The sequence below is a fragment of the Schistocerca nitens genome, chromosome 2 (genome assembly GCF_023898315.1).
Source record: "Schistocerca nitens isolate TAMUIC-IGC-003100 chromosome 2, iqSchNite1.1, whole genome shotgun sequence".
NCBI lineage: Eukaryota > Metazoa > Arthropoda > Insecta > Orthoptera > Acrididae > Schistocerca > Schistocerca nitens.
In genome coordinates, this window is record NC_064615.1 from 558,902,318 (window position 1) to 558,929,723 (window position 27,406).

At 39.9% G+C, this 27,406-nt stretch overlaps 1 protein-coding gene across 4 annotated transcripts in view; it reads left to right on the forward strand.

Annotated features, from left to right (window-relative positions):
- The window catches only part of LOC126236592 (gamma-tubulin complex component 3-like), a 264,077-nt gene that overhangs the window by 158,188 nt on the left and 78,483 nt on the right, over positions 1-27,406 (forward strand). For all 4 annotated transcript variants that reach the window (XM_049946016.1, XM_049946014.1, XM_049946015.1 and 1 more), the window contains one exon: positions 14,485-14,838. In XM_049946016.1, the coding sequence (XP_049801973.1) occupies positions 14,485-14,838 (354 nt within the window). The remainder of the gene's footprint in view (positions 1-14,484; positions 14,839-27,406) is intronic.

A 27,406-nucleotide genomic window follows, 5' to 3' on the forward strand; every position in this document is an offset into this window, starting at 1 on the left:
ACACCCATCTACAGAAAGGGTAGTAGAAGTGATCCACAAAACTACCATCCAGTATCCTTGACATCAATTTGGTGTAGAATCTTAGAACATATTCTGAGTCCAAATGTAATATGGTAACTTGAACAAAATGATCTCCTCAATGCCACCCACCAAGGATTACGAAAACATCATTCGTGTGAACCCGCTTGTGCTTTTCTCACGTGACATTCTGAAAGCTCTGCATTAAGGCAGACAGGTAGATGAGGTATTTCTTGATTTTGGAATAACATTTGACTCAGTACCTCAGTTATGCATATTGTCAAAAGTACTGTGATTGAATTAAGGACTTTTTGGTGGGATGGACGCAGCGTGTTATCTTGGATGGAGAGTCGTCATCAGATGTAGAAGTAACTTCAGGTGTACCCCAGGGAAGTGTGTAGGGACCATTGCTGTTCCTTTTGTATATTAATGACCTTGCAGATAATATTAATATGAGGGGGGGATCAAATATAAACGGGATTTTTGTTCCTGAACATCAACAGTTGGTAGAACTGTCCCGCGCTTCTGCTATGCTTAGGCAGGACTGTTGGAAGTGAGGAGAGTAAACTGTTAGATATTTCCTGCCATTTCGTCAGTTACACTCATGATGTCTGAGCAACAGGTGCACCCCTCCATTGCACGACACATAATTATCAAGTTTCTTGCTCATGAAGGAGTTACAGCGGCAGAAATTTGCCAAAGGTTGACTGCACATTTTGGTGATAAAATATCCACAAGGACGCGTGTGTTTGCTTGGCATAAAAAGTTCAAGGAAGGACAAGAACGTGTGGAAAATCAGCAACAGGATCGCTGTCCTCGGACCAGCATTACAGACATAAACATTTGTGCGATTAAAGACATTATTGGCGATGATCAACAGGCGAGAGTATCAGAAATTGCACAAAAAGTCAGAATCAGTTATGGGAGTTGTCAAGCAATCATCACAAACAACCTACAGTTCCGTAAAGTGTGTTCCAGATGGGTCCCTGAAGTTTTGACCAAAAATCTAAAGTTGAGACGTTTGGAGATCTGTCAGAGGCTTACAGCAAGATTTGCGGAAGAAGGTGATGGATTTTTGAGTCGGATTGTCACCTGCAACGAAACATGAGTTCACCACTACACTCCAGAATCCAAACAAGCCAGTAAGGAGTGGCGGAGGAAAGGGGAGGCAGCACTAGTGAAAGCTAAGACTCGACTGTCAGCTGGCAAGGTTCTTTCACAGTGTTTTAGAATGTTGCCTTTTTTTTGCATGAGATGCACAGTCAATGCTGCTTACTACTGTGAACTGTTGAACAAGGCGAGAGTTGCAAATTGTCACAAAAGACGAGACCAATCGATTTGACAGGTCATCCTCCTCCTCCGTGACAATGCGCAACCCCATACTGCAGCTCTAACTGTCTCCAAGCTACAGGAAATGAACTGGACTGCACTTGATCATTCTCCTTACAGCCTGGACTTGTCGCCCTGCGATTCCTATTTATTCGGACCACTTAGAGAAGCTCTAGGAGGGCAACGATTTGTAGATGACAAGAGTGTGGAAGACTTCGTGCACAACTGGCTGGTGACACGATCCAGTTCTTTTTATGATGAGGGCATCAAAAAGATGCCCATACGCTAGGTCAGATGCATTTCCAAGGCAGGAAACTATGTGGAAAAATAAATTACAATTGCCTTTAGTTTTTCAATAAATGAAATCAAATAAAAATAAAAATCCCATTTATATTTGATCCGCCCTCGTAGTAACATCAGGCTTTTGCTGGTGATGCAGTTATCCATAATGAAGTACTATCTGGAAGAAAGTGCATAAATATTCAGTCAGATCTTGATAAGATTGCAAAGATTAGCAACTTCTTTCAGTGTTCAGAAATGTAAAATTTTTCACTTCAGAAAATGAACAAGCATAGTATCTTATGACTATAATATCAGTGAGTCACTGTTGGAATCAACAAACTCATACAAGTTCCTGAGTGTAAAATTTTGTAGGAATATGAAATTTAATGATCACGTAGGGTCAGTCATGGGCAAAGCATGTGGTAGACTTCAGTTTATTAGTAGAATACTGGAGAAATGCAGCCTACAAAGGAGATTGCTTACAAATTACTCGTGTGAGTGGTTCTGCTGCTCGAGTGTGTGGGACCCCCAAATAGGACTAATAGGGGATATTGAACATCTTCAGCGAAGGACAGCACAAATGGTCAGGTTTGTTAACCCATGGGTGGGTGTCACAGAGGTAGTGAAGGAACTGAACTGGAAGATTCTTGAAGAAAGACATAAACTATCGCGAGAAAGTCTATTAACAAAGTTTCAAGAACCAGCTTTAAATGCTTACTCTAGGAATATTGTACAACCCCCCATGTATCGCTCACATATGTATCGCGAGGATAAGATTAGAATAATTACTGCATGCACAGAGGCATTAAAACGATCATTATTCCCATGCTCCATACATGACTGAAAAGGGAAGAAATCCTAATAACTGTTAACAGTGGCAAGTATCCTCTGCCATGAACCTCATGGTGGTTTGCAGAATATGGGTGTAGACATAGATATAAAGAATCATTCTTAAAAATATTTCCTCGCATTTCCAACTACTTTGCCTCTGGAACATCTCTTCATAATAAGAACCAGCAATAGTTAAACAACATTATGTTATGACATTTGCATTGATAACTCTTTTCCGTTACAGAAATGTTTTGTTGGAACTATTCTCCAAGCTCATTGCTATTGGCACCAATGTGGTAAGAAGTCCATGTGAACATTCAAGAAATGTAGTTTAAGTGATATGTTACACCCCGTAAGATATGACCTCAGTAGGTGTTGATGTTGTATATAACAGCTAGTTCTCTGCTCTATACTCTTGCAGACACTTAGTGGAAAGACTGCCATGTCCTTATGTCAGCATCACTCAGCAGATCAAGGAAATGTTCATGACATTAATTACTTAATTTGCAGTCCTACAAATATTGCTTCCTTTATTTTTTCTTCATTGTTCCTTGGAAAATTCTTTTGCATGTACAAGAACCCACATGAAGTTTTGTTTCATGAAGTTTATGTTAAGACACAATTTAATGGCAGCAAAGGTAGATAATGCTGTCTGGGGTCAACACCTCCCGTCCCCCTCCTGCCCTGTCCCTTTCTGTTGTTGGTGTTTCAAAGATCTCAGATATGCCATCTGTATTTCTTGTACTGGATAAATGTGAGTACCAGGCTAAAGTTCTCATCTGTCGCCTTCAAATGAATGGCAGGAACAATTGCTACACAGGGAAATTTGTTCTTGTTATGGATAAGTATTGTTTTCAGACTAACTTTGCTGAAATTTAATAATTTTCAAATTAACTTGAGGAACAATTGTAACACAGGAAAAATTTTTCTCATTGTGGAGAAGTACTGTTTTCAGACTAACTTTGCTGGAATTTATGAATAGGCATCATTCATTTACAATGAAAGTGTGGCCAAGAGTATTCATAATGGAATCAAAGCCAGTTTCCTTCTTGAAGAAATATTCAGGGGGGGGGGGGGGGGGCAACGGCATTGCGGTTATAGAGAAAAAGACATTGGTTTAATGTTGTACAATATTGTAGAATATTTCACCTTCCCCCCCCCCCCTCCTCCCCCCCTCCACACACACACACAAACACACACACACACACACACACACACACACACACACACACACACACACACACACACACACAAAGAATTTGCACTATTTGTACAGATATAATGCATTTTGTCTTCTAAATTGACACAAAGCACAAGCCTTCACTAACTTAGAACAACAACCAGGCACTTTCAACAATTGGCACAATTCTCAGTACTGAGACAGAAATGGAAACACACACATTGTGGCTCTAAGTTTTCAATCCTCAATCCTGAGCTGTGTTCTATATGTAGTAATTCCTTGTACATATTTTGAATATTTTTCAACAATTACATATGCAGAATATTTAAGCTACAGAAGAATAACCAATAAACTGAGTTTTCAAGGTTCTCATTGAATAGAGTGTAACATGACACAAGAAAACTGAGTCCATTAGCCAGTAACTACAAATTCAGCACACATGACTTAACAAAGAATACCATTCACATTATTTGTAATAAAAATGTTGTTTGCCAGTGTTACTCCAAGCCATACTTTATTTACATGTATGTAAATCATATGTGAACTAAATTAAACAAGTGTCAAAAATTGGGCACTAATGTTGACCAATGTTCCTTGATATTCCTTTCTGCACCATGACAACACATATACAGGGTTATTACAAATGATTGAAGCGATTTCACAGCTCTACAATAACTTTATTATTTGAGATATTTTCACAATGCTTTGCACACACATACAAAAACTCAAAAAGTTTTTTTAGGTATTCACCAATGTTCGATATGTGCCCCTTTAGTGATTCGGTAGACATCAAGCCAATAATCAAGTTCCTCCCACACTCGGCGCAGCATGTCCCCATCAATGAGTTCGAAAGCATCGTTGATGAGAGCTCGCAGTTCTGGCACGTTTCTTGGTAGAGGAGGTTTAAACACTGAATCTTTCACATAACCCCACAGAAAGAAATCGCATGGGGTTAAGTCGGGAGAGCGTGGAGGCCATGACATGAATTGCTGATCATGATCTCCACCACGACCGATCCATCGGTTTTCCAATCTCCTGTTTAAGAAATGCCGAACATCATGATGGATGTGCGGTGGAGCACCATCCGGTTGAAAGATGAAGTCGGCGCTGTCGGTCTCCAGTTGTGGCATGAGCCAATTTTCCGGCATGTCCAGATACACGTGTCTTGTAACCTTTTTTTTGCAGAAGAAAAAAGGGCTGTAAACTTTAAACCGTGAGATTGCACAAAACATGTTAACTTTTGGTGAATTGCGAATTTGCTGCACGAATGCGTGAGGATTCTCTACCGCCCATATTCGCACATTGTGTCTGTTCACTTCACCATTAAGAAAAAATGTTGCTTCATCACTGAAAACAAGTTTCGCACTGAACGCATCCTCTTCCATGAGCTGTTGCAACTGCGCCGAAAATTCAAAGCGTTTGACTTTGTCATTGGGTGTCAGGGCTTGTAGCAATTGTAAACGGTAAGGCTTCTGCTTTAGCCTTTTCCGTAAAATTTTCCAAACCGTCGGCTGTGGTACATTTAGCTCCCTGCTTGCTTTATTCGTCGACTTCTGCGGGCTACGCATGAAACTTGCCCACACGTGTTCAACCGTTTCTTCGCTCACTGCAGGCCGACCCGTTGATTTCCCCTTACAGAGGCATCCAGAAGCTTTAAACTGCGCATACCATCGCCGAATGGAGTTAGCAGTTGGTGGATCTTTGTTGAACTTCGTCCTGAAGTGTAGTTGCACTGTTATGACTGACTGATGTGAGTGCATTTCAAGCACGACATACGCTTTCTCGGCTCCTGTCGCCATTTTGTCTCACTGCGCTCTCGAGCGCTCTGGTGGCAGAAACCTGAAGTGCGGCTTCAGCCGAACAAAACTTTATGAGTTTTTCTACGTATCTGTAGTGTGTCGTGACCATATGTCAATGAATGGAGCTACAGTGAATTTATGAAATCGCTTCAATCATTTGTAATAGCCCTGTATAACTCTCACAAGTGTGGATGGCATGGTTGTATTGCCTGTCACTCCTTCAGCAGCATTAGTTCATTGTTGGTGCCCATTAGTGACTGCCCCCTTGTAATCTACTCGGCCCTTCGTACTTCCATCTATTGTCTACATTAAAATCTTTTATGAATATTTGAGAGAAGCGAAGATTACTATAAACTTCCTAGTTTACATAGCATGTCATGTTGAGTTGGCTCCAGTTCTTCTTGTCTAGGGGTCTGATTCTTGAAGCTGAAAATGTTACACCTTGGGTCCTCACGGTTGGATTAAACTAAATAAATTTGAAGATTGTTGTTACACAGTTTTAGTTCTTATGTAATTAGTTCTTATTTTCTCACATTTTAGTATATCATACAGTCTTCTGATTCTTCACATCAACAATGCAGAAATTACATTATTTGCACAAAAATATGTCCAATCACATCAGAGACATGCTTAAGACTCCCACAGTCTGCAAAAATAACAATATTCCAAAGGGTTTACAATTTTTCTTAACAGATGAATTTCTACTTGTTACTGTTACATTATTAATTTCGATTATTAGTTCATAAATAAATCCAGAAATAAACATAGTAAACAGTACTGGATTGCATAAATAATAATAGAAATTCTAAGTGTGCAAATATTTCAGAATTTCAAATGTTTCTAAATAAGAATAATTTTAACTGTACATTAAGAACTAGTTCTTATCGATTATAACATCGATACTAAAATATTTTATGAAGTAATTCCTTTTTATAAATTTTGCTTGAAGTATAACGTACTGTGTATAAAATTATTTGAAAGTTTTCAGAAAAGCAACTGAGAGAATATTGACCTGTCCAAAATTGAAAAAAATAATACCGGTAATGACAGCTACTGTTGAGGAAAAGTAATGCTAGAGGAGGGTGTCCCATTACACTGGCCATATCCCCTCATTTTCGTGAGGAGGATGGGAAAGAATGCCGTCTGCTGGTTTCAGAACCTTTACTATGTTACCATAGCCAAAAATAGTCCATTCTGCCTAGCCTAATTAACAAATGCCATTTATATTATTTATAAGTCATTGATAAAGTATATCTTTTTATGCTTCTATGAATAGGACAAGTGCGAGTAGGACTCACAGTCTGAGTGTTCCGCACAAACTTAATTAACGATAATAATTTCGTGTGGTTCCATAGCCTGGTTGTCACTTTGCTGACTTGTGTGTCCCTAACGTAACCAAGTGTTGTTTCCGGTGACTCCACATGTCTTTGAGAGACAAAGGCTAGGTTAAAACAAAGACTGAAAAATCTGCGGTCTGATTAGAGAATCTACAATCTCTTGGTTTCCAGGTATGTGCATTACTGCTAGACCACCAGGCTTGAATGTCTAACAGTAGTTCCATCTGTAGGTTGCGATGAATGAGTTTGTGAGTGTCAAATTGTTTGATATCTATGACCATATATTTTGATTGCGTTGACTTAGAAGCTTAAAGTATTTACACCACCAAGGGACCTCAGGTCTTAGTATTTGACATAAATTTCAACTTTATACTTCTACCTGCTCCTGAGAAAAAGGGGTATTAACAGTCAGACAGACAACAAAATGTTCCTATAAGGGTTCAGTTTGTACAGAACCCTAAAAATTAAACCTTTATTGTGTCAAACAGTGATCTGTTAAAATTTTCATTTGTACGAGGATGAGTCAAATGAAAATCTTAAATTTGTAATAACAAATCGAAATTTCGCACCATTACCCTGTAAGTTAGTAAGTGTGCTACAGACAGCGTGCAGAATGGCCTGTAGCTGGCAGCATAGTGCAGATGCACACATACCGTCGCAGTATCAGTATAAAGATGGCCGCCCCACTTCCGACTTGCACCAGGGAAGAACAGCGTTCTGTTATTCGGTTTTTGCGTAGTGAAGGTATGAAACCTATTGAAATTCGTCAACGAATGAAGGTTCAGTATGGTGATGCACGTTTGTCACAGCAGCAAGTCTACGAATGGAGTAGGAAGTTCGCAAATGGTGTGACTTCAGTGGAAGATGCTCCTCGTCCAGGTAAGGCACAACGAGTTGTGACTCCACAGAACATTGCAGCAGTTGAAGCCACAGTGAAGGAAAACCGCTGAGTGACACGGAATGACATTGCAGCATGTTTACAGATTAGTCATTGGTCAGCACACCACACTGTACATGACGCGGTCCAGTTTCACCAAGTGTCTACAAGATGGGTGCCACGGCAGCTGACTCCTGAAATGAGAGAACGACGATGCTTGTGAAGAACTTCTTCGGCACTTTGAATGTGAAGGTGATGGCTTCCTTGCAAGAATCGTTACTGGGGACAAAACCTGGGCTCACTTCCACCAACCGGAAACGAAGAGAGTGAGCAAGGAATGGCGCCATTCCTCATCACCAAAACCAAAGAAGTTTCGGACAGAACCATCAGCAGGGAAGGTTATGCTGACTCTCTTTTGGGACAAAAAAGGTGTCATTTTGGAGCATTACATGCCTAGAGGGACCACTTTCACCAGTGCATCATACACAGATCTCCTAAAAAATCATCTGCGGCCTGCAATCAAATCAAAGCGAAGTGGATTGCTGTCAGCACGTGTCCTTTTGCAACATGACAATGCAAGGCCCCCCACTGCCCGTACAACAGTTGCAACAATCACAGACCCTCATTTTGAGTGTCTTCCTCATCCACCATACTCACTAGACCTTGCCCCAAGCGATTTGCATATGTTTGGACCACTCAAAGACGCAATGGGAGGAAAGAAGTTCCATTCTAATGAAGAGGTACGCCACGCGGTGCATGAGAGGTTGCGCGGACTACCAAAAGATTTTTTTTTTTCTAAAGGAATCAATGCACTTTGTAAGCATTGGAGGACTTGCATTGAGCGTGGGGGAGATTATGTTGAAAAGTGATACAGCTTTGTGCCACTTCTGCACAATAAATAATATCTAAAAAAATATTTGTTTTCATTTGACCCGCCCTCATAGAATACTTACTTATTTACAAATGCTATGTATCGTTCCAAGGCTGGTTTTCTTTCCCACCCTGGAAACGCTGAGTTACTAGTGAATTTCAAGCAACATTAACAGTTGCCATTATAATATTACTAGCTCAAATTTTTCTGAATAATACCCTGAGTTGACATATTGTAATGTATTTAGATCAATTAATACTGTAATACACAAGAAAATATCAAATCCCTTCTTTCTAGACACACTTTTCACTCATGTTTTAATACATATTTTAAAAATCCCTCTTTATATTATGAAGTCATAATACTTTGTGCATCTTACTCATTACTCTCGACATTAGCCTGTAAGCCTTCTTCAATGACAGCATCAAGAGCATAAGCATTTTTAATGATAGGTATATAGTACACCAGAAGAGTAACTAATAGCAGAGAAATAAAAATCTGGAATTTGCACTGCCACATTTTGAGGACCTCTGCTCACCAAGTACTCTGCGTTCTTTCTCTCAACTGGACCCACCACATACCTCTTTAGATGTAAATCCTGGCATGTTCCTATATTTTGTACATACAATATTGACCAATATTTCTTATCAAGTGATTTACTGCCGTCTGTAATGAATTGTTGTACACACCGTGACAGCCTTCAATGCCCGTAAACTAAAGTCCTTTGGATTCCATCCCTCATTGTCTCTTGCTGTGACAGAGATATTGAATAGGGTTTCACATGGAAAAGTTTGAGGCATTTTACTTGTAGATGAAACTTGGAAACCTTTGCTGTTTGAGTTCCCTCTGAAAACAAAAATTCATTTCCTCCATTGTAAGTTCATCAAGGTATGCAGGAGAACTTATGTGAAGTTTGGAAGGTAGGAGATAATGTATTGACGGATGTAATGCTGTGATGGCAAGTTGTGAATCGTGTTTGGATAGATAAGTTGATAGAGCAGTTGCCTCCTGCGAAAGGCAAAGATCCCAAGTTCAAGTCCCAGTCCAGCTCACAGGCTTAATCTGCCACGAAGTGCTAAATCAATGCACGCTCTGCTACAGAGTGAAAATTCATTTTGGAATTTATTTTGTGTTGACTCTTTAAACAGATATTCTTGTTGTTGGTATGTTATCCCTTGTAGCTGATCAAACTCAACTTCTGCAGATGGGATTTAGATGGTTCATGGCTTCCATATCTTCTAACAAACGTGTCGCAACTTGGTTTTTAGGGTCCAGCTCATCATCTCCATTACTAGTCAAATATTAGTCTTTTCCATAAACTATTTTCAGCTGTCCTGTAGTAATTATTCCCCACTCTGAAAATGCTGTTTGTATACTTTCTGTGGATTTATTAATGTGACGAACTGCATGCTTTCAGTTGGATACGATGAAAATAAGTTACCAGAAAAATTAATTAAAAACTGAAATACATGGTATTCATCTTCTACAATAATAATTATTTTATGTAACTGGCTTTCAGCTTTCTGGACCATGCTTAGAAAACTTGTACAAATACTGTATACTTCAATTTTAATTTGTCTTTGTCCTTCCAAGTATCAACAAAATATTCCCTGAGCAAAATCAAAAAGATCTTTGATACTATAATATTTGAACTTTTGTAGAAAATTGTGACTGCATTATAAAAGGCTTTTAAAAGTTGCAACATCACTTTGTTACTTAAATCTTGTTTCGTATAATTTGTAAATTTAAAAATGGCATGTTCTGTGGGGAGAGTCCTGTCAAATCCAGATTGAGACTAAGTATTTTATTTCAGAATAGCATTGTTATTATTCTTGTGCAGATAATCTTTTTCACTACCTTCTAGAGGGAGGTAAGCAGTGGTATTGGTTGATGATTATTATCCATCTGTCTTATTTTTCTTGTGAAGGGGTCTAACAATAGCCTGTTTCAGTATGTTTGGAAAAATATGAGGGTTGTCTGTAAAATACGGTTCCCAAAGATCTACAACCATGGGGAACGCTATTACATGGGATCCGGCAACACAAGCATGTAACTTGGTTCTACCTCTGCTATTTCCTGCCCCGGTGAGCTGTCTGCAAAGCTCAATCTTGGCTTGCCAGCCATTAGAAATGGAGATCACCCTCATGTGTCATGCCACGTGTGAATTACGCTCTATGATTGATTTCTTGTGTGCAGAAAAGACTGCGCCAGTCCACATTTATTCCCAGTTGGGTGAAGTCTGTGGAGAAATGTGTATGAGCGTACAACGTTTGTGCTAATGGTGCATAGAATTCAAAGATGGACTTATAGACGTCCACAACAAACAGTGCCCTGGACGGCGATCAGTTTTGAGTGAAACAGTTGTGGAAGTGGAAGAAGCAATGCTGAAAGATTGAAGGTTGATGGTTTGGGAGCTCTTTGAGAAGAGATGATCTTTGACGTTAGCAAGACCACTGTTGACAAAATTTTGACCAACCATTCAGCATATTCCAGTGTGAGTCCCGAGAATTCTTACGGAAAACCACAAACGGAAACATGTGGATGTGGCCTGCAAATTTCTTTGCAAATGAAACAACAGATCCATCAGCAGAAACATCCAGCCTCGCCAAAGCTGTGGAAGTTTAAACGAACACTGTCTGCTGGCACAGTAATGGTGAGCATGTTATGGGACAGAAACAGGTTATTGTAGGATAATCTTGCCTACCAGAACAACAATCAGTGCAGACCACTACTGTGAAATGGTCAAGAACCTGTGCTGCATGATACAAAATGAGGGGAGGCATGCTTACGAAGGGAGTGTGTTTCCATCAGGACAATGCTTGTCCACATATCACAATCAATCTCGTCAATAAATTTGGATAGAGTGTACTGTCACACACCTGCCTTACAGCCAAGACATGGCCCTCTCTTTCCTGAATTGAAGAAACACATGGGTGGGATGCATTGCACAACCAGAGAGGAGATGAAAGAAGAGGTTTTACGCTACCTTTGTGGCATGGCAGGAGAGTTGTATGATGCAGACATACAGAAAATGGTACACCACATGCGAAAATGCATTGATCTCAACTGTGATAGTATTGACAAATAGGTAAAAGTTTGAGCGTAGCGTTCCACACATGTATTATCTATTGCCAATAAACATGTTTTTCATTGTGAAAAATAATTGGGAACCTCTTTTGTTATGGACAACCCTCGTACTATGTATGTATTGTGTATGTGATGGAATACATTGCATTAAAAAGGGGGGGGGGGGCATTTTAGTTAACTCACTTATCTTCAATTTTGTGAGAGTTGTGGATTTAACAAAGTAAATTTTTAATATGTTGAGTTGTCAAAAAGCATAAAACTGGATGGAAAATATTGCTAGAGAGTCGGATGGCTACCATGTCACGGCTCGTTACTTCGTACCAGCACTGCAGATCGACAGGAGTTAGGGTTTGTTTTGTATAGAGTGAGTAAGGAGAGAAATAAGGTGAGTAGGGGGGGAGAGGGTTGGAGAAGTGTGACTGATAGTCAGGAGGGACAGGCAGCAGATAAACATGATTGGAATACCACACCAGTGGGCTTATTTTGGTCATTTGGGGGTGGAGTTGTATGCAGTGCATAGTTACATGGAGGAACGGATTAAGGAGGTGGAGGACATAGAACAGAAGAAGATGATGCAAGTATAGGATGAGTAAAGTTGTGGGCATGGGCTAGCAGAGATGAGGCTGGAAGGATTATAGGCTCAAAGGATGTGACCCAAGGTTAGCTTCCACCTATGTAATTCAGAAAAATTGATGTTTGGGGCAAGGATGCAGACCAATACAGGCTATGAAACAACTTGTGAAATTGATAAATCTGCAAAATGTTTTGCCGCGAGATGGTGAACTCTGCTTGTGGACAAAGTTTGGTGGTGCCGATTCATCCATGTGGATAGCAGGTTTGTGGTCATTCCTAAATAAAATATTTTGTGGAAGTTACAGCATATCTTCCGGCCGCTGTGGCCGAGCAGTTCTAGGCGCTTCAGTCTGGAACCGCTTGACCACTGTGGTCCGCAGGTTCGAATCCTGCCACGGGCATGGATGTATGTGATGTCCTTACGTTAGTTAGGTTTAAGTAGTTCTATGTTCTAGGCGACTAATGACCTCAGATGTTAAGTCCCATAGTGCTCAGAGCCATTTGAACCATTTACAGCATATCTCATATATGATATTGACATGACAGGGGTTACACGTTGCCCTGCCTCTGATAGAGGAGGACAAGTTTTGACAGAAATGTAGCACGATATGGTGTTGGACAGGTGTTGCACCTGGATCTTCCACAAGCATATGACCCTTATGCAAGACATTGAGAGCAGGTGTATGAGGGCTGTCTGAAAAGTTCTCACCCTCGCTCAAAGATCGCAGCACTTCTCACTTGATATTGTTTTTATTTATTTTTTATTTTATTTTATTTTTTTTATTTTTTTTTTTTTATTTTGCTTGCTGTTATGTTGATATGTTTGTTAGTAGATGGCACGTAAAATTGCAAGTCACTCAAGGCAACAGTTGACTGTAGGCAGTCTTTTGAGGCAGTTGTGGTGTGTGGTCCTAAAAAATGTAAAAAATCGACTATCATGCTGTGATTAAATTCTTCCTAAAAGAAGATTTAACATCAACCAAGCATTTGTGGCTTGTAAATGTGCATGGGAGCTCTTCTTCTTCAATTTCCACCATGAAAAAATAGGCAGCAATTTCCACCATGAAAGCATAGGTGGCAGAGTTTAAATGTGGCCGTGAAAGCATCCAAGATGATCTATGCCAAGGACGTCCAAAGAGGTGCAAGCACACTGGAAATCACCAACAAAGTGCATGATATTATTTTGGAAGATCTATATGTAAAGGTGTGTGAGATTAATGATTTAGCAATACCAAAGGAATGTTGGTCACATCTTGCAGCAGGAACTGAACATGGAAAAAGCTTTGATCAAGATGGATGTTGCATCTGCTCGCAGTGGATCACAAACACATTTGCATGACATTTTCCGAAAAGTGCATGGTACATTTTAAGAACATGATATTAAATGAAAAATAGATTCGTCACTATGCACCTAAACTGAAACAGTGGTTTATGCAGTGGATAGAATCCGGTTCTTCAGCTCCAAGGAAGAAAAGGATTGTATCTTCAGTGGGAAAGACCATGGCAAAAATGTTTTGGGGGTGCAAAAGGAATTTTGTAGATTGACTGCCTTGAAAAATATAATACCATAGCTGGAGAGTACTATTATAACTCACCTTATATCTAGACTGTATGTGAGGATTCATGAAAACAGACTCGGATTAAAGAAGAAAAAAATTATCTTCCATCAGGATAAGGCACATGCTCACAAAAGTGTTGTGGCATTGGAGAAACTGAAGAATTTGCACTATGAAGTGCATTCATCTTATTCCTCAGATTTAGCTTCCTCGGACTCCCACCTGTTCTCAAAGAAATTCCTCACTGATCAGCACTTTTCATCCAGTCCAGAAGCCATTGCGGCTGTAGAAGGGTAGGGGTACTTTGCAGCACTTTCGGAGAACACTACTGAGAGGTGATAATTGCAATGGAATACTGCTGGGTAAAATGTATTGATATTAGAGGAGATTAGATTGAAAAATTTTCTCTGCAGAAATGGGGTGCTAAGTTATGGTCCTCTATGTTTAACATGTGACTCTCTGTATTTACACGATGCACAGACAGGCATAATACATCAACTTGCTTTTGACATTCTAGAAATCTAGATCATCTAAACAGATAAGTAGTTTGTTAACTTTATTTTTTAGTCTTCCAATCTTCTGTAATTGTAAAGTTATTCTAACACAACATTAATATCTTGACAGTATGAAATAATACATCAGTTTTTTTTAATTGTATGTAATGAATGACAGTTTAAGCAACAAATACTTTGAAAGGTGGACATCTTTTCAATACTAGTAAATGATAACGTCTTTCCTCAACAGGTTTTTTCTATGAACATGTCTTCCTACTTGATGCTGTTCAATGCTCTTTGGCGAGCAAAACGAATGGAATTTGTGCTAAGTCTGGCTGTCAAGCGACAGCTAACAGCTGCTAAGCAGATGAGATGTCTGCCTGGAATGAAGCCTTTATTGCAGAGATTACATCTCCTTATCTCTGAAATGGTGCACTTTGTACATCAAGTGCAGTACTACACACTATTTGAGGTGCTGGAATGCTCCTGGGAGGCATTTAACAAAGAAGTCCAGCAAGCAGAAGGCTTGGATGATGTCATTAGAGCACATGATGCATTCCTGGCAACAGTTCGTGCGGGGGCTTTCCTAGATGAAGGAACACAGGTAAGATATTGGAAAATGAGAGAATCTCTGCTCTCGTAGACCAGCACCTTCAACCTATTACCTGGAACCTATCCTATATAGAAGATACCAACCATTTCCTCGACCAACTCTCCACAGTTCCTCTCCCTTTACCACACGGTGCCCTGCTCGTCACTATTGATGCCACCTCCCTGTACACTAATGTTCCTAATGCCCGTGGCCTTATTGCATCAAACACTACCTTTCCAGACACCCTATGGATTCCAAACCAACAACCTCCTTCCTAGTCTCCATGACTAACTATATCCTCACCCACAATCACTCCTCCTTTGAAGGCATTACCTACAAACGAATCTGCATGGCACCATCCTATGCTAACCTATTCATGGGCCATCTAGAGGAATCCTTCCTAAAAATCCAGAATCCTAAACCCCACACCTAGTTCATATTCATTGATGACATCTTTGTTATCTTAATTGAAGTACCTCTGTCCATATCAAACCTGCTAACCACCAGCAACGCCTCCACTTCGACAGCTGCCACCCGTTTCATACCAAGAAGTCCCTTCTGTACAGCCTAGACACCCGTGTTTGTTGCATCTGCAGTGATGAGCATTCCCTCTCTAAATATACCGAGGGTCTCACTGAAGCCTTCACTGATCGTAATTGTCCTCCAATTCTTGTACAAGAACAAATCTCCCGTGCCTTATCTTTGCAGTCTCCTACCATCTCCCAAAGTAGCACAGTCCGGCCACAGAGGAGCATTCCCCTCGTAACTCAGTACCATCCGGGACTGGAGCAACTGAATTACATTCTCTGCCAGGGTTTCGATTACCTCTCACCGTATCCTGAAATGAGAAATGTCCTACTCACTATCCTTCCCACCCCTCCTACCATGGTATTCCGCCATCCACCGAACCTACACAATATACTCATCCATCCTTACACAACCCCTGCTCCCAATCCCTTACCTCATGGCTCATACCCCTGTAATAGACTAGATGCAAGACCTGTCCCATACATCCTCCTACCACCACCTACTCCAGTCCGGTCAGTAACATTACCTATCACGTCAAAGGCAGGGCTACCTGTGAAACCAGTTATGTGATCTACAAGCTAAGCTGCAACCACTGTGCTGCATTCTATGTAGGCATGACAACCAACAAGCTGTCTGTCCACATGAATGGCCACCGACAAACTGTGGCCAAAAAAGAAGTGGACCACCCTGTAGCTGAACACGCTGCCAAACATGATACCCCTCATCTCAATGACTGCTTCACAGCCTGTGCCATATGGATCCTTCCCACCAACACCAGATTTTCTGAATTGCGCAGGCGGGAACTTTCCCTGCAGTACATCCTATGTTCTCGTAACCCTCCTGGCCTCAACCTTCGTTAGTCACTGTCCTCACCCATCCAGCCCCCTCCCTGTTCCCATTTCAGCACTACACAGCCGTTGTTTCACCGCCACACCCAGTCTTTTAATTTCTTTTACTTTTTTATTATTTTTATTTATATTTTTATTTCTCTCCTTTCCGCTACTTATCCCCCCCTCATCACCTTCTCTCCTACCCTGCATCTAAAATGCAACACTTCATTGTCCGCCACTCCCACCATACTATACTTCTCCCTCCCCGCCCCAGCCTCCTCCTTACCCCCACCTAGTCGCCACTCCCATCATGCCCTGGTGCTGCTGCTCGCAGTGTAGTTTCAGCTCTCTGAGACTGCAGACATGTGTGCAAGTTGCGCTTGTGTGTGTGTGTGTGTGTGTGTGTGTGTGTGTGTGTGTGTGTGTGTGTACTGCTGACAGAGGCCTTAATGGCCAAAAGCTATGATTATGTGAATCTTTTTATTGTGCCTATTGTGGCTCAGCATCTTCGCTATATGGTGAGTAGCAACTTTCCTTCTCTCATATTGTTATATTCCATCCTGGATTTTCCATTGTTTGATATTGGAAAATGAGTTTGTCATAATAAATCATTTTTTTAGTTCTCCGTTAGAAAAGTTACGTAATGTATTTATCTTTTTGTGTGTTTGATTAGGACTTGTTATGGAGACTCAGCTGTCAAGAAAGCAAGTTGTCAAAATAAGGAATTTTAAACTTTTCGAAAGGAAAGTATTTTGCTATGTTTCAGTTTCACCATTAGTTAAGTTAAAAAAGTTAGTATCTTTTATTTCCAGATCAGAGACAGGTATGTAGTACAGAATACACACATGAAACCAAACAAATAAGTTTGTTGTCTGATTTACCTCAATGGCTTTCCTGTACAGCAACTCTGAATTACACTGATCTGATTTTGCAGCTGTAAGTGATAACTGTCTCCATTACAAAAATCTGTCTTTGTAAATAGCAACAACATTCAATTCTGTGGAAATGTGAGCAGTTGTGTATTTGACTTACATCTTGTGACCAACTATCTGTTGTTAACTGATTGTTATTTTTTCTTTGGGTGGTGCTCTGTCATATCCTCTGTTGACAAACATGGATGTAGAGCAGCAAAAGGGATTACAGGAAATTGTTTATTTCCCAAGAAAGTTGGCGTTTGTCAGGAGAAACAGTGAGACGTGACCTCTCATGTTTCTTAGTGTGGTTGATCAATGGGTCCTTCTCAGTATTCAGTTAAGTTTGCATTGTAATTTTTGCAAAATATTTTGGCAACCAACCATATTGTTTTCTTCAGGTGCTGTGAGTTATGTTTTGTGTACTTGCTGCGTGGACTAGTCATACTGTGAATTACTATTGGTCTTATGCCACTGTTTGTTTGCAATCTGGTTGTAAACCAGGCAGCAAGTACACGTAACAGCACAACTTACACCACCTAAAGGAGGCCGGTGGGTGATCCAACAGAATATCATGCAAAAACAGAAATACCAACTTAGCTAAACTCCTGGAAGCACACTATTTATCAGTACTACAGATGAAATGTGAGGCATCTCATCGCTTTAATCTACAGGGAGATTATGTTCCACAAAATACCTTAAAGCTCCATCAGAAGAAATGTCAGCTTCTCAGTACACTGACCTTGAGAGATGACCGACTTCCAGTGAGACAGGCACTGGTTCAACAGGTGATGTGGTGCTGAACGGCACAAGTCCTGAAACAAACATAGCTCGTGAGGAGGTAGCATGTGAAGCCATCCATTTGATCAGCAGCCTACATATTCACTGTTGGTAGAATATGAAAGAACTAATCCTGCTTTCATAAGGGCAGTAGGTAGTCTAAGAGTTTTTGCCAGTGGTTTTCCCTGGATTAGTGGCCATTACTGGCCCATGCATAATGTGGGGGTGCTGCCATGGCACAAAAAGAAGCCACAAATTATTTCAAGGATGCCAGATAAGTAAAATGTATACTAATAAAAGTATGGGATAGGCAGTGGCACCACGCAAAAGACAGAAATGTGATAGGGAAGCGTGTCTAAACACGTACTCTGTAGGTGTGATGGTACTTTAGGTATTCATGATGAAAGATATGAATTTACCTATTACTTTTAAAAATTAACAACTTATAAGTGTTTTGAACAGACTTAAAGGACAATGTCAACAGATAGCACTAAACAGCACTATCGGGAAAAAAAAAATCAGAATCTCTTTTAAAGCAGTACAATTTGATTATAAACTGGAATTTTGATTCCAAGCGTTAAGAAAATGTGTTTTGGTTAAAAACAAATTCAGTATTACATAGTGCAGTACAATAACTGTCTGTAGACATTAAGTCTCATTATGTTTGATATACCAAACAATGGAAAATCCAGGATGGAATGTAACAGTATTAGAGAATGAAAGTTGCTACTCACCATATAGCAGAGATGCTGAGTCACGGTAGACACAACAAAAAGATTCACACAATTATAGCTTTCGACCATTAAGGCCTTTGTCAACTGTAGACACACACACACACACACACACAACACACACACACACACGAGCAAACGCAGCTCCCCTCCCACCCCTCCTACAGTGGTATTTGGCTGTCCACCAAACCTACATAATATACTCGTCCATCCTTATACAACCCCTTCTCCCAATCCCTTACCTCAAGGCTCATACTTCTGTAATGGACCTAGATGGAAGACCTGTCCCATACATCCTCCTACCACCACCTACTCCAGTCCGGTCAGTAACATTACCTATCACATCAAAGGCAGGGCTACCTGTGAAACCAGTCATGTGATCTACAAGCTAAGCTGCAACCACTGTGCTGCATTCTATGTAGGCATGACAACCAACAAGCTGTCTGTCCGCATGAATGGCCACTGACAAACTGTGACCAAGAAACATGTGGACCACCCTGTTGCTGAACACACTGCCAAACATGATACCCCTCATCTCAATGACTGCTTCACAGCCTGTGCCATATGGATCCTTCCCAACAACACCAGATTTTCTGAATTGCGCAGGCGGGAACTTTCCCTGCAATACATCCTATGTTCCCGTAACCCTCCTGGCCTCAACCTTCGTTAGTCACTGTCCTCACCCATCCAGCACCCTCCCTGTTCCCATTCCAGCACTACACAGTCGTCATGTCACTGCCACACCCAGTCTTTTAATCTTTTAATTTCTTATTTCTCTCTCCTCCTCATCCCCCCCCCCCCCCCCACCTTCTCTCCTGCTGTCCGTCTAAACTGCAGCACTTCACTGTCTGCCACCCCCACCATATTATCCCTCCCCACTCCAGCCTCCTCCTCACCCCCCCCCCCCCCCAGTTGCCACTCCCATCATGCTCTGGTGCTGCTGCTCACAGTGTGGTTTCAGTTGCCTGAGACTGCAGACATGTATGCGGGTTGATTTTTGTGTGTGTGTGTGTGTGTGTGTGTGTGTGTGTGTGTGTGTGTGTGTCTTTTTGTTGTGCCTATCGTGACTCAACATCTCCGCTATATGGTGAGTAGCAACTTTCCTTCCTGAATATTGTTATGTTTACTGTATGCAACACAATGGCAAATTAAGCTAATCAAATAAAATACAAGTAACACAAAAAATCGAGAAGCCCATCAAAAAACAAATGTCACCATAAAAAAACTCGCAAAATTTTAACTTTAATTTATCTATATTATTTGTGTTTGTGATAGGTTTAATGTAACTTTTATTCATTGTAAGGATCATGCATCAAACGAAAGACATTACTTTAGATTTTATGATAACAAAGGCAATGAAACCGGCTTCTTTAACAGATCGAGGGTATCAGAGTGCAAGCATGGGTTTTGTAAGGTGTCTAGGTGTTTTATTTGTTAAAACAGTATTACTGTATGTGTAATTTTCTGGGTTTTGCAATGACATACCGAGCCAGTATAAAGGCAGCGGCCACATTGGCCTGGATCAGTTCGGTTTGAGACGTTGATGAGTTTGGATGTGCTGATGAGCAGCATGCCAGTCTTGATTAAAGTGTTTAAAATTTTCATGGCGACAAGTCAGTGTACTTGCAAAAATTACTGCAGGAGTTTGGGAACTTAAAACAAGTTTTCAACAGTTGCATGATTGTGGACGTTTAACTCTGAACAGCAGAGCAGTTAAAGACTTGTAAAATTTACACGCAACTTGGTGGGCATCAAATCTCAACTGCGGTATCATGCTTAAAGTATTGTGAAATTTGTGAAGAAGTTTATGGACTTCTAAAAGAATTCTGTGTGTGTTTTGTGATGTACGTATTGAAAGGATATACATTGCTTTCTGTTATGTTGATAAGCTAAAAAACCTAAACTTTTTATGTCTACTATTCTTCAATATTTTAGCTTATTTGTGGTAATTGTCTTAGTCATATAATCAAAAGACAATTTACAAAATATTCGCAATGATACTGAAAATCACAGTATAGGCATTAGTACATATTTTTATGTATGTACAGTTCTGCAGTTAATTTTCAATTTTTAACAGAAGAATGAGGAATCAAGGATTCTGAATGCAGAATACAGCCACTCCTTCACCATCCCCTTTGGGTGTGTATGAGGCTGCCCAACTAGTTGAACTTTTTGAATAGTTAACCTGTACTGGTATTTTAAAATTTCTGCTGCAGCACAATCTTGCTGGATGTATAATTTTTATTTGAAGTGACAGTGTATGACAGTCAGCCGAAGATTTTTTTAACAGACTACTGCTGAACCGTTGCTTAAGGTCACTGTAATTTTTATTGTGATACCAAGTTTATTTTTGATTTAAATAACTTACAAAAATAAATTTAAAAAATGTTCTTCTAAGTTGTGTAAGATTCTCTCTGTGTTGGATTAATATTCTGATTCACCTGTGATGAAACTGAATGGTTTAGTTACAAACATCAACAGGCATGGTTTTGCAATGCAGCTTCGATGGTTTCTTGGTGTAGTGTCAGTGTTACATTTCCTGTGTGTGATCTGTAACCCTCGTATGTTTGATATCAATAGATTTATTTAATAAATTTTCCTTCACTTCCCCTTTTTTATGTTTACTGAGGTGGATCTGCTATTCATTTCCACCTAACTGTGCTCCAGCAGTGTGACAGGACTTGTCTTGTTTTGCATGGATGGGTACTGATAGAGTGTTAATTGTCTTCCAAGCTACTTGAGTGACATAACAACTGAACTTTATACCTTCTGTATTCATACTTTCTTTTACAACTACTACGTCTTTCATAACATAATCTTGTATACTAATCAGGTGGACAGGCTGTGTTAAACATATGTAGCTTGTGCAAAAGCAAGATATTCGACAGTCATTTGTCATTGTGTCCATTGTAGCCATTTTTTATCCTTGTCTTCTAAACATCTTCAAAGCATGATGCCAAAGAACATGTAATCCCACACAGCAGGTGGATATGCTCACTTGCTGTCTCGCCTTGTAGACATGATAGGTTCAAGATATTCTCCCATCTGCACATATCATAATACTACCTCCTACAGTGGGATGTCCCAACACTTACTCACTGCTGTAGATCACAAACGTCTTTCGTCATCATGGAAGCTTTGAAATTGGATATGCTTTCCTAAAAATGTCATGTCACATTTCATACTCCCACTGCCCCCCTAACCTGGCATGCTCTACTTGGTAATAAATGGTCATTAATTCATAAGGGAGTTTTAGAAGATAACAGCAAATTCACAATATGAGGACAGTGCAGATTTCTGCATCCCTTTAGGCACAATGCAACAATGAAAGAGATGTTCTTGTCATATTTTATTAAGTGTGTGAAACCACAGTGTGTCATAGTGTACTAGAAAGCAAAATGCAGTCTTCGTAATTTTGGCACCCATCTTCTTTGGCAAAGAAATAGTTTTCATGTCAACTTGTAAGTCCTTTCTATTTTTGTCTGGGATATGAACGGGCCGATTTTATAGCACTGACGTAACAGTGAATAGTGACCTGTGCATATTGGACAAGAAGCTAAAGCCAGCAGTGCAGAGGACGTCTACCTAGTGGTGTTATTCATATTCTCAACAGTGCACTCCTGCACACCATAGCTGCAAATCTTGACATGGTTCAGAAACTGTAATTTTATGGAATTGCACCATCTTCTATGCTGTCTTGATCTTGCTACTATGTTTTTGCATTCTATTTTTTGAGGAAAGGGTAGTTTGAGATTCGTGATATAAATACAGAAAAAAATAATTCCTGAATAATTATGACTGAACCAGTGACTCTATTTAGTCTGACATTATTTATTCTTTTTAAAACATGGTACCAGTTTTGACACCACATGGTGTCACCTTCAGGCCCCAAGTGCAACCTGCCATCCACATCCATCTTCATGTGTGATGAACAGAATTGTATGCAACAGGCCAAAATTAACTGGATTCCGTACCTTCCATGTCAATAACAGGCCCGGCACGATCAGATGTCATATGGAAGGTACGGAATCCAGTTAATTTCTGCCCGTTGCATATGATTCTGTTTAGATGATGACACCATGTGGTAGCATGCTTTATAAAGAATAACCAATATTACTTTCAAATACAGCCGCTGATTTTGTCATCATTATTCAACTACATGTCTGGCTGCAGTCCCACTTGGTGAATGGTGAATTATCAGAAAAAAAAAGTCCTTCCTAACTGATCGGAAGATATATTGTATCTCCTCTTTCAGTTTGAAAAGTTGATAATGAGCTGAAATGGAAGACAATTTTGTCGGTTGCATATACATCTATCTTATTTATCATCGAAATATTTCAGGCAAGTTCAGTTAGTTGTTACTACTTGAAACCTCAGTGTACTCTTTTAATGCCCACTTTTTGCTGTGGATATGGGTCTCACACAGCGAAATCTCAAAAAGAAATCCACAAACACTATCACTAAGTAAGTGCACCACAGCAGTGTAGCTGTTTTGAACTATGATTCATTGACCAGAAATTGATGTATTTTGTTAGAAGCAAAACATGCAATACTGCCAGAGCATCCATTTCACATTCTGTTCCCTAGGATGCATCTTATTTTCCAAGGTGATTTTTTACCCCTAGTTTGGTTCACACGTATCAAAAATGAGTTATGTGTAATTTGGGTTCCATAGGGAAAGGAGAAGCCGAGCCCCTAGGCCCCTACATTTGAGGGAGAGTGGGAAGAATCGCGTAAAAGTCTCATTTACTTTTATCTGAAACAATATTACATTATAGTAGCTGATTAACTTTAATAATTCAATTTATGAAGCTCTTTGTGTACAATTTGTGCAGAGGAAATAATATGAGAAAATAAAACTTTCTTTTATAAATCCATATTCTTTGATAAAGGTTGCTTTTTATGCCCTGGCAACTTACAGTAACAAACTTATGCAACCTGAGGGGCATACTGCTTCTGTTTCTGTTTATATAGAGGGAGGGAGAGAGAGAGAGAGAGAGAGAGAGAGAGAGAGAGAGAGAGAGAGAGAGAGAGAGAGTCCTTCCTGAGCTAGATGACTCCTTCTTATTTTAACTTTCAGTGTAATAATTACTTCTGGAATGTTGATGAAATCTCCATTTTCATGCCACTGTGAAAAATCTTTCTTAAGGAGCTCATCATTCAAGCCCAAACAAGGGAAAAAAGTCTTCTTTTACTGGAAACAAGATGTTCAACCCCATTATTTATAATTTCTGGGATTTGATTGAGTCCTACTTGAACCCTTTCAATACTTAACGTCTGATGGGGGGGTGTTCTGCCTCCGCCAAAGGCCTTGTTGGCCGGAAGCTCATTTTCTGACAGTCTTTTTGTTGTGCCTATATGCAACTCAGCAGCTCCGCTACATAGTAGTAGCAACTACCCTTTCATAATATTGTTATATTTACAGTCCAATTTATTTCCCCTAATAAATCTTTCCTAACTCTCGAGTAGATTTTTCAGTTTGATTACCCAGCCATTACAGAAGCAGTGTTGCAAAACTTCTTTCCCAGTACAAAATGTCAGGTTAAAACTTTTTTACAAGTGCTGCTTATCAACCTTTAAAATGCGTAAATACCTGGGCATTTGTGAATTTAGGATATTTGTCCCACCAAACTTCCAGGCATTTTATATCACTAGACATGCCTGAATCCACGAATGGAACACAGGGTGGCTCTTATTTTGCCCTTTTTAAATTGTTTATAATTTTTCTTGCACTGCTTTCCAGTTTGGTTCCGTTCTGTGTAAAACTAGTCTGTGCCTTCGTAGCAGAAGGTGAAGGAGTGCCCCTGGGCCTTCAAAAACAGAAAATACTTTGCAAAATAGTACTTTTGCTGAAAAATTCATTTGTTACCCATTAGACTCATGTTATTTACTTCAGTTTCCTTAAATGGAAGTATTCTCATGTCACAGATCACATTAACTGAGTGATATTACCCAAAAGTGTCCCAAAGACAGGTAGAGAAAGGGTAGCACCAGCTGACCCATTCGCTTTCACGATCCAACAGGGACTGTCCCACAGTCTTTAACTTTCAGGAGAAGGTAGCAGTCATAGCAAGAACATCTTTGTCATCAGTTCATTTATGGAAGAAAATTTATTTACTTAAGTATTATTCTTGTGAAATAACTGCAAGCAAGCAGCCAAATGCTAAACAAACGTTAAGGTTTTTTTCTACAATTTGCTAGTGTATAAACTAATGATGCATTGAAGTGCCTCACTATATGTGCAGGATGTGGTGATTTATTGAGAAAAGGCACAATTTTCAACACAGGAGATGATAAACTGCATACCAAATTTAGAAGTTTCATACCAACAACTTGTTATCCTTCAAATCATTTTCATCCTTTTCTCTCAAATTAAACTGCAAATGGAAACATGTAGAAAGATATAAAACTGTTAGCTTTAAGAACTAGGGGCTCCTCCTTTCATATGAGAGGAAAGGATTGAAGGTAAAGAAACTGATAAAGCTTAAGAAATCAGGGTGGGTGACATTAAGTTTCAGTAATGTTGTATCATAGTTACCTCATGTAGAGCAAATGCCAGGAACATCAGCTGACAACACTGTCTCAGTCAGAGAAGGTAGTAGACAAATCGTAAACAAGTGGAAATACATCATAAACAACCCATAAGAGGGTGACCACTAGATACAAGAAACTAGTTAAAGAGCGTGAAAAAAGTAAATAAAAGGAAAAGAAATGATCAAAAAGTAAGTAGTTCAAAAAATTACTGCGAATTGTGACCACGTAATTGGTGAGAACCTAGCGCATACTTCGGAGCAAGATTTTATCTGTGAAGTTTGGAGGAAATAGTATTGAGGAGGAGTATTCAGGTGGCGCATGTGGTGAGATAGTCAATACAATCACAAATGCCAGATGAACAGCAATCAGTTACTTTACTATTGATTTCATGTAGCCAATCGAATATTTATATCTGGAATTTAATAACTGTAAAAATTACCTTAGGCACTTTGGACATAGCTGAAGACTATTAAACTTTTAGAAACTTTTGACCACCCATTGAGGGACTGTTCAAACTTACATAGACAAAAGAAAAAGAAAAACAACTGCACATCTGCAGATGTATGATGAGCCACCCCAGACATAAAAAGATCAGAAAATAGTTTTGGGGTGTTTCTTCTTTTAATGTTTCTGTGCAATGCTGCCCATTTATCTGCAGGTGAATGGTGACTTACCTCATTTATAGCTCTTCCGCATACTTACTATCTTTATTTGCAAGAGTAGCTGCTGCTGCTACCCAAAATGCTGATTGAGAATCTTGTGGGGGATTGGATTATATTCAATGACAGAGTCCCTAACATGGCTGTATAAAAGTTGTGCTCCAGAAAATTTAATTAAAATTTCCATTAGTATTGAATATCATTGACTCATCATACTCAAAAATTATTGTGTGTGTGTAGGAGGGGGGGGGGGGGCAGATTCAATAAAAACCAATGATTGAAAGCGTTCAGCAGACACCTATGGCTATTGGTTTCTTCTGCATAAGACGACTAAGATGAAGCAAATTATCTTGATTTGGTAAAATAGCACGAATTAAAAAATGTATAAGTTACTTAGTTTGTCTCTTCATGATAGTTCTCCCAGAAGTTCCTTTTTGTTTGCTGAATATCCAGTTCAGTGGTTCCTGGCGTGAGAGGAGAGCTGCAAGTATTCCAGTTCGTGTATTAATTTTTTGGCGTGATAAGCTGCAGGGCTTTCTTGTAGTCATTATCTGCATTATTTGTTGTTACGTTTAGAATACCACAACACATCACATAAATAACAAGTTTCTTTTCCATACCAATGCACAGTGCCTAGCAACAATCTTCCCAAAAATGGCCACTTGCAACCTCCAGCCTCCAAGCAGAACTGAGAAGTGTTAACCTAGAACTGAACTGGGTTGATACTTGCAAAAAAGCTACATAAAGACCACTGAGCAAAGGTATTAAAATGTATTGATGTATACATGCAAAGATAAAGTGATATGTGTTTATTATAAGGGGATCAAAAAGTTAAATTCAGGATGGAATGAAACAATATTACAAAAAGGAAAGTTGCCACTCACCATATGGCAGAGATGCTGAGTCATAGATACGCACAACAGAAAAGACTGTCACAAATAAATAAAGCTTTTGGCCAGTGAGGCCTTTGTCAAAAATAGAAAAAACACACACACACGGGCAACAGAAACCACACTGTGAGCAGCAGCACCGGTTCATGATGGAGTGGCAACTGGGTGGGGTAAGGAGGGGGCTGGGTGGGGAGGGGGAGGAATAGTATGGTAGGGGTGGCAGACAGTGTAGTGCTGCAGGTTACACAGAGGGCAGGGGAGAGGGAGGGGGGAGTGTTGGAAAAGGAGGGAAGTAAAATGACTGGGTGTGATGGTGGAATGACAGCCGTGTGTTGCTGGAATGGGAACAGGGAAGCAGGTGGATGGGTGAGGACAGTGACTAATGAAGTTGAGGCCAGTAGGGTTACAGGACCGTAGGGTATATTGCAGGGAAAATTCCTACCAGCACAATTCAGGAAAGCTGGTGTTGGTGTGAAAGATCATGTGGGAACACAGTAGATACGACAATGAAAAATGCACCACATTGTACAGCATCTCCAAGAATTTATTTATTCATCACCAACACACCTTTACATGTGAACCATTTATAGCATGAAGAATACAGAGTCCATATTCAAGTTCTTTGTAACATTTCCTTTGTTATGTTGCAATAGCATTAGTGATATGATGTCGCAACATAGGATTATTGTCCTCTTTGGTCGCATACACGTGGTCCTT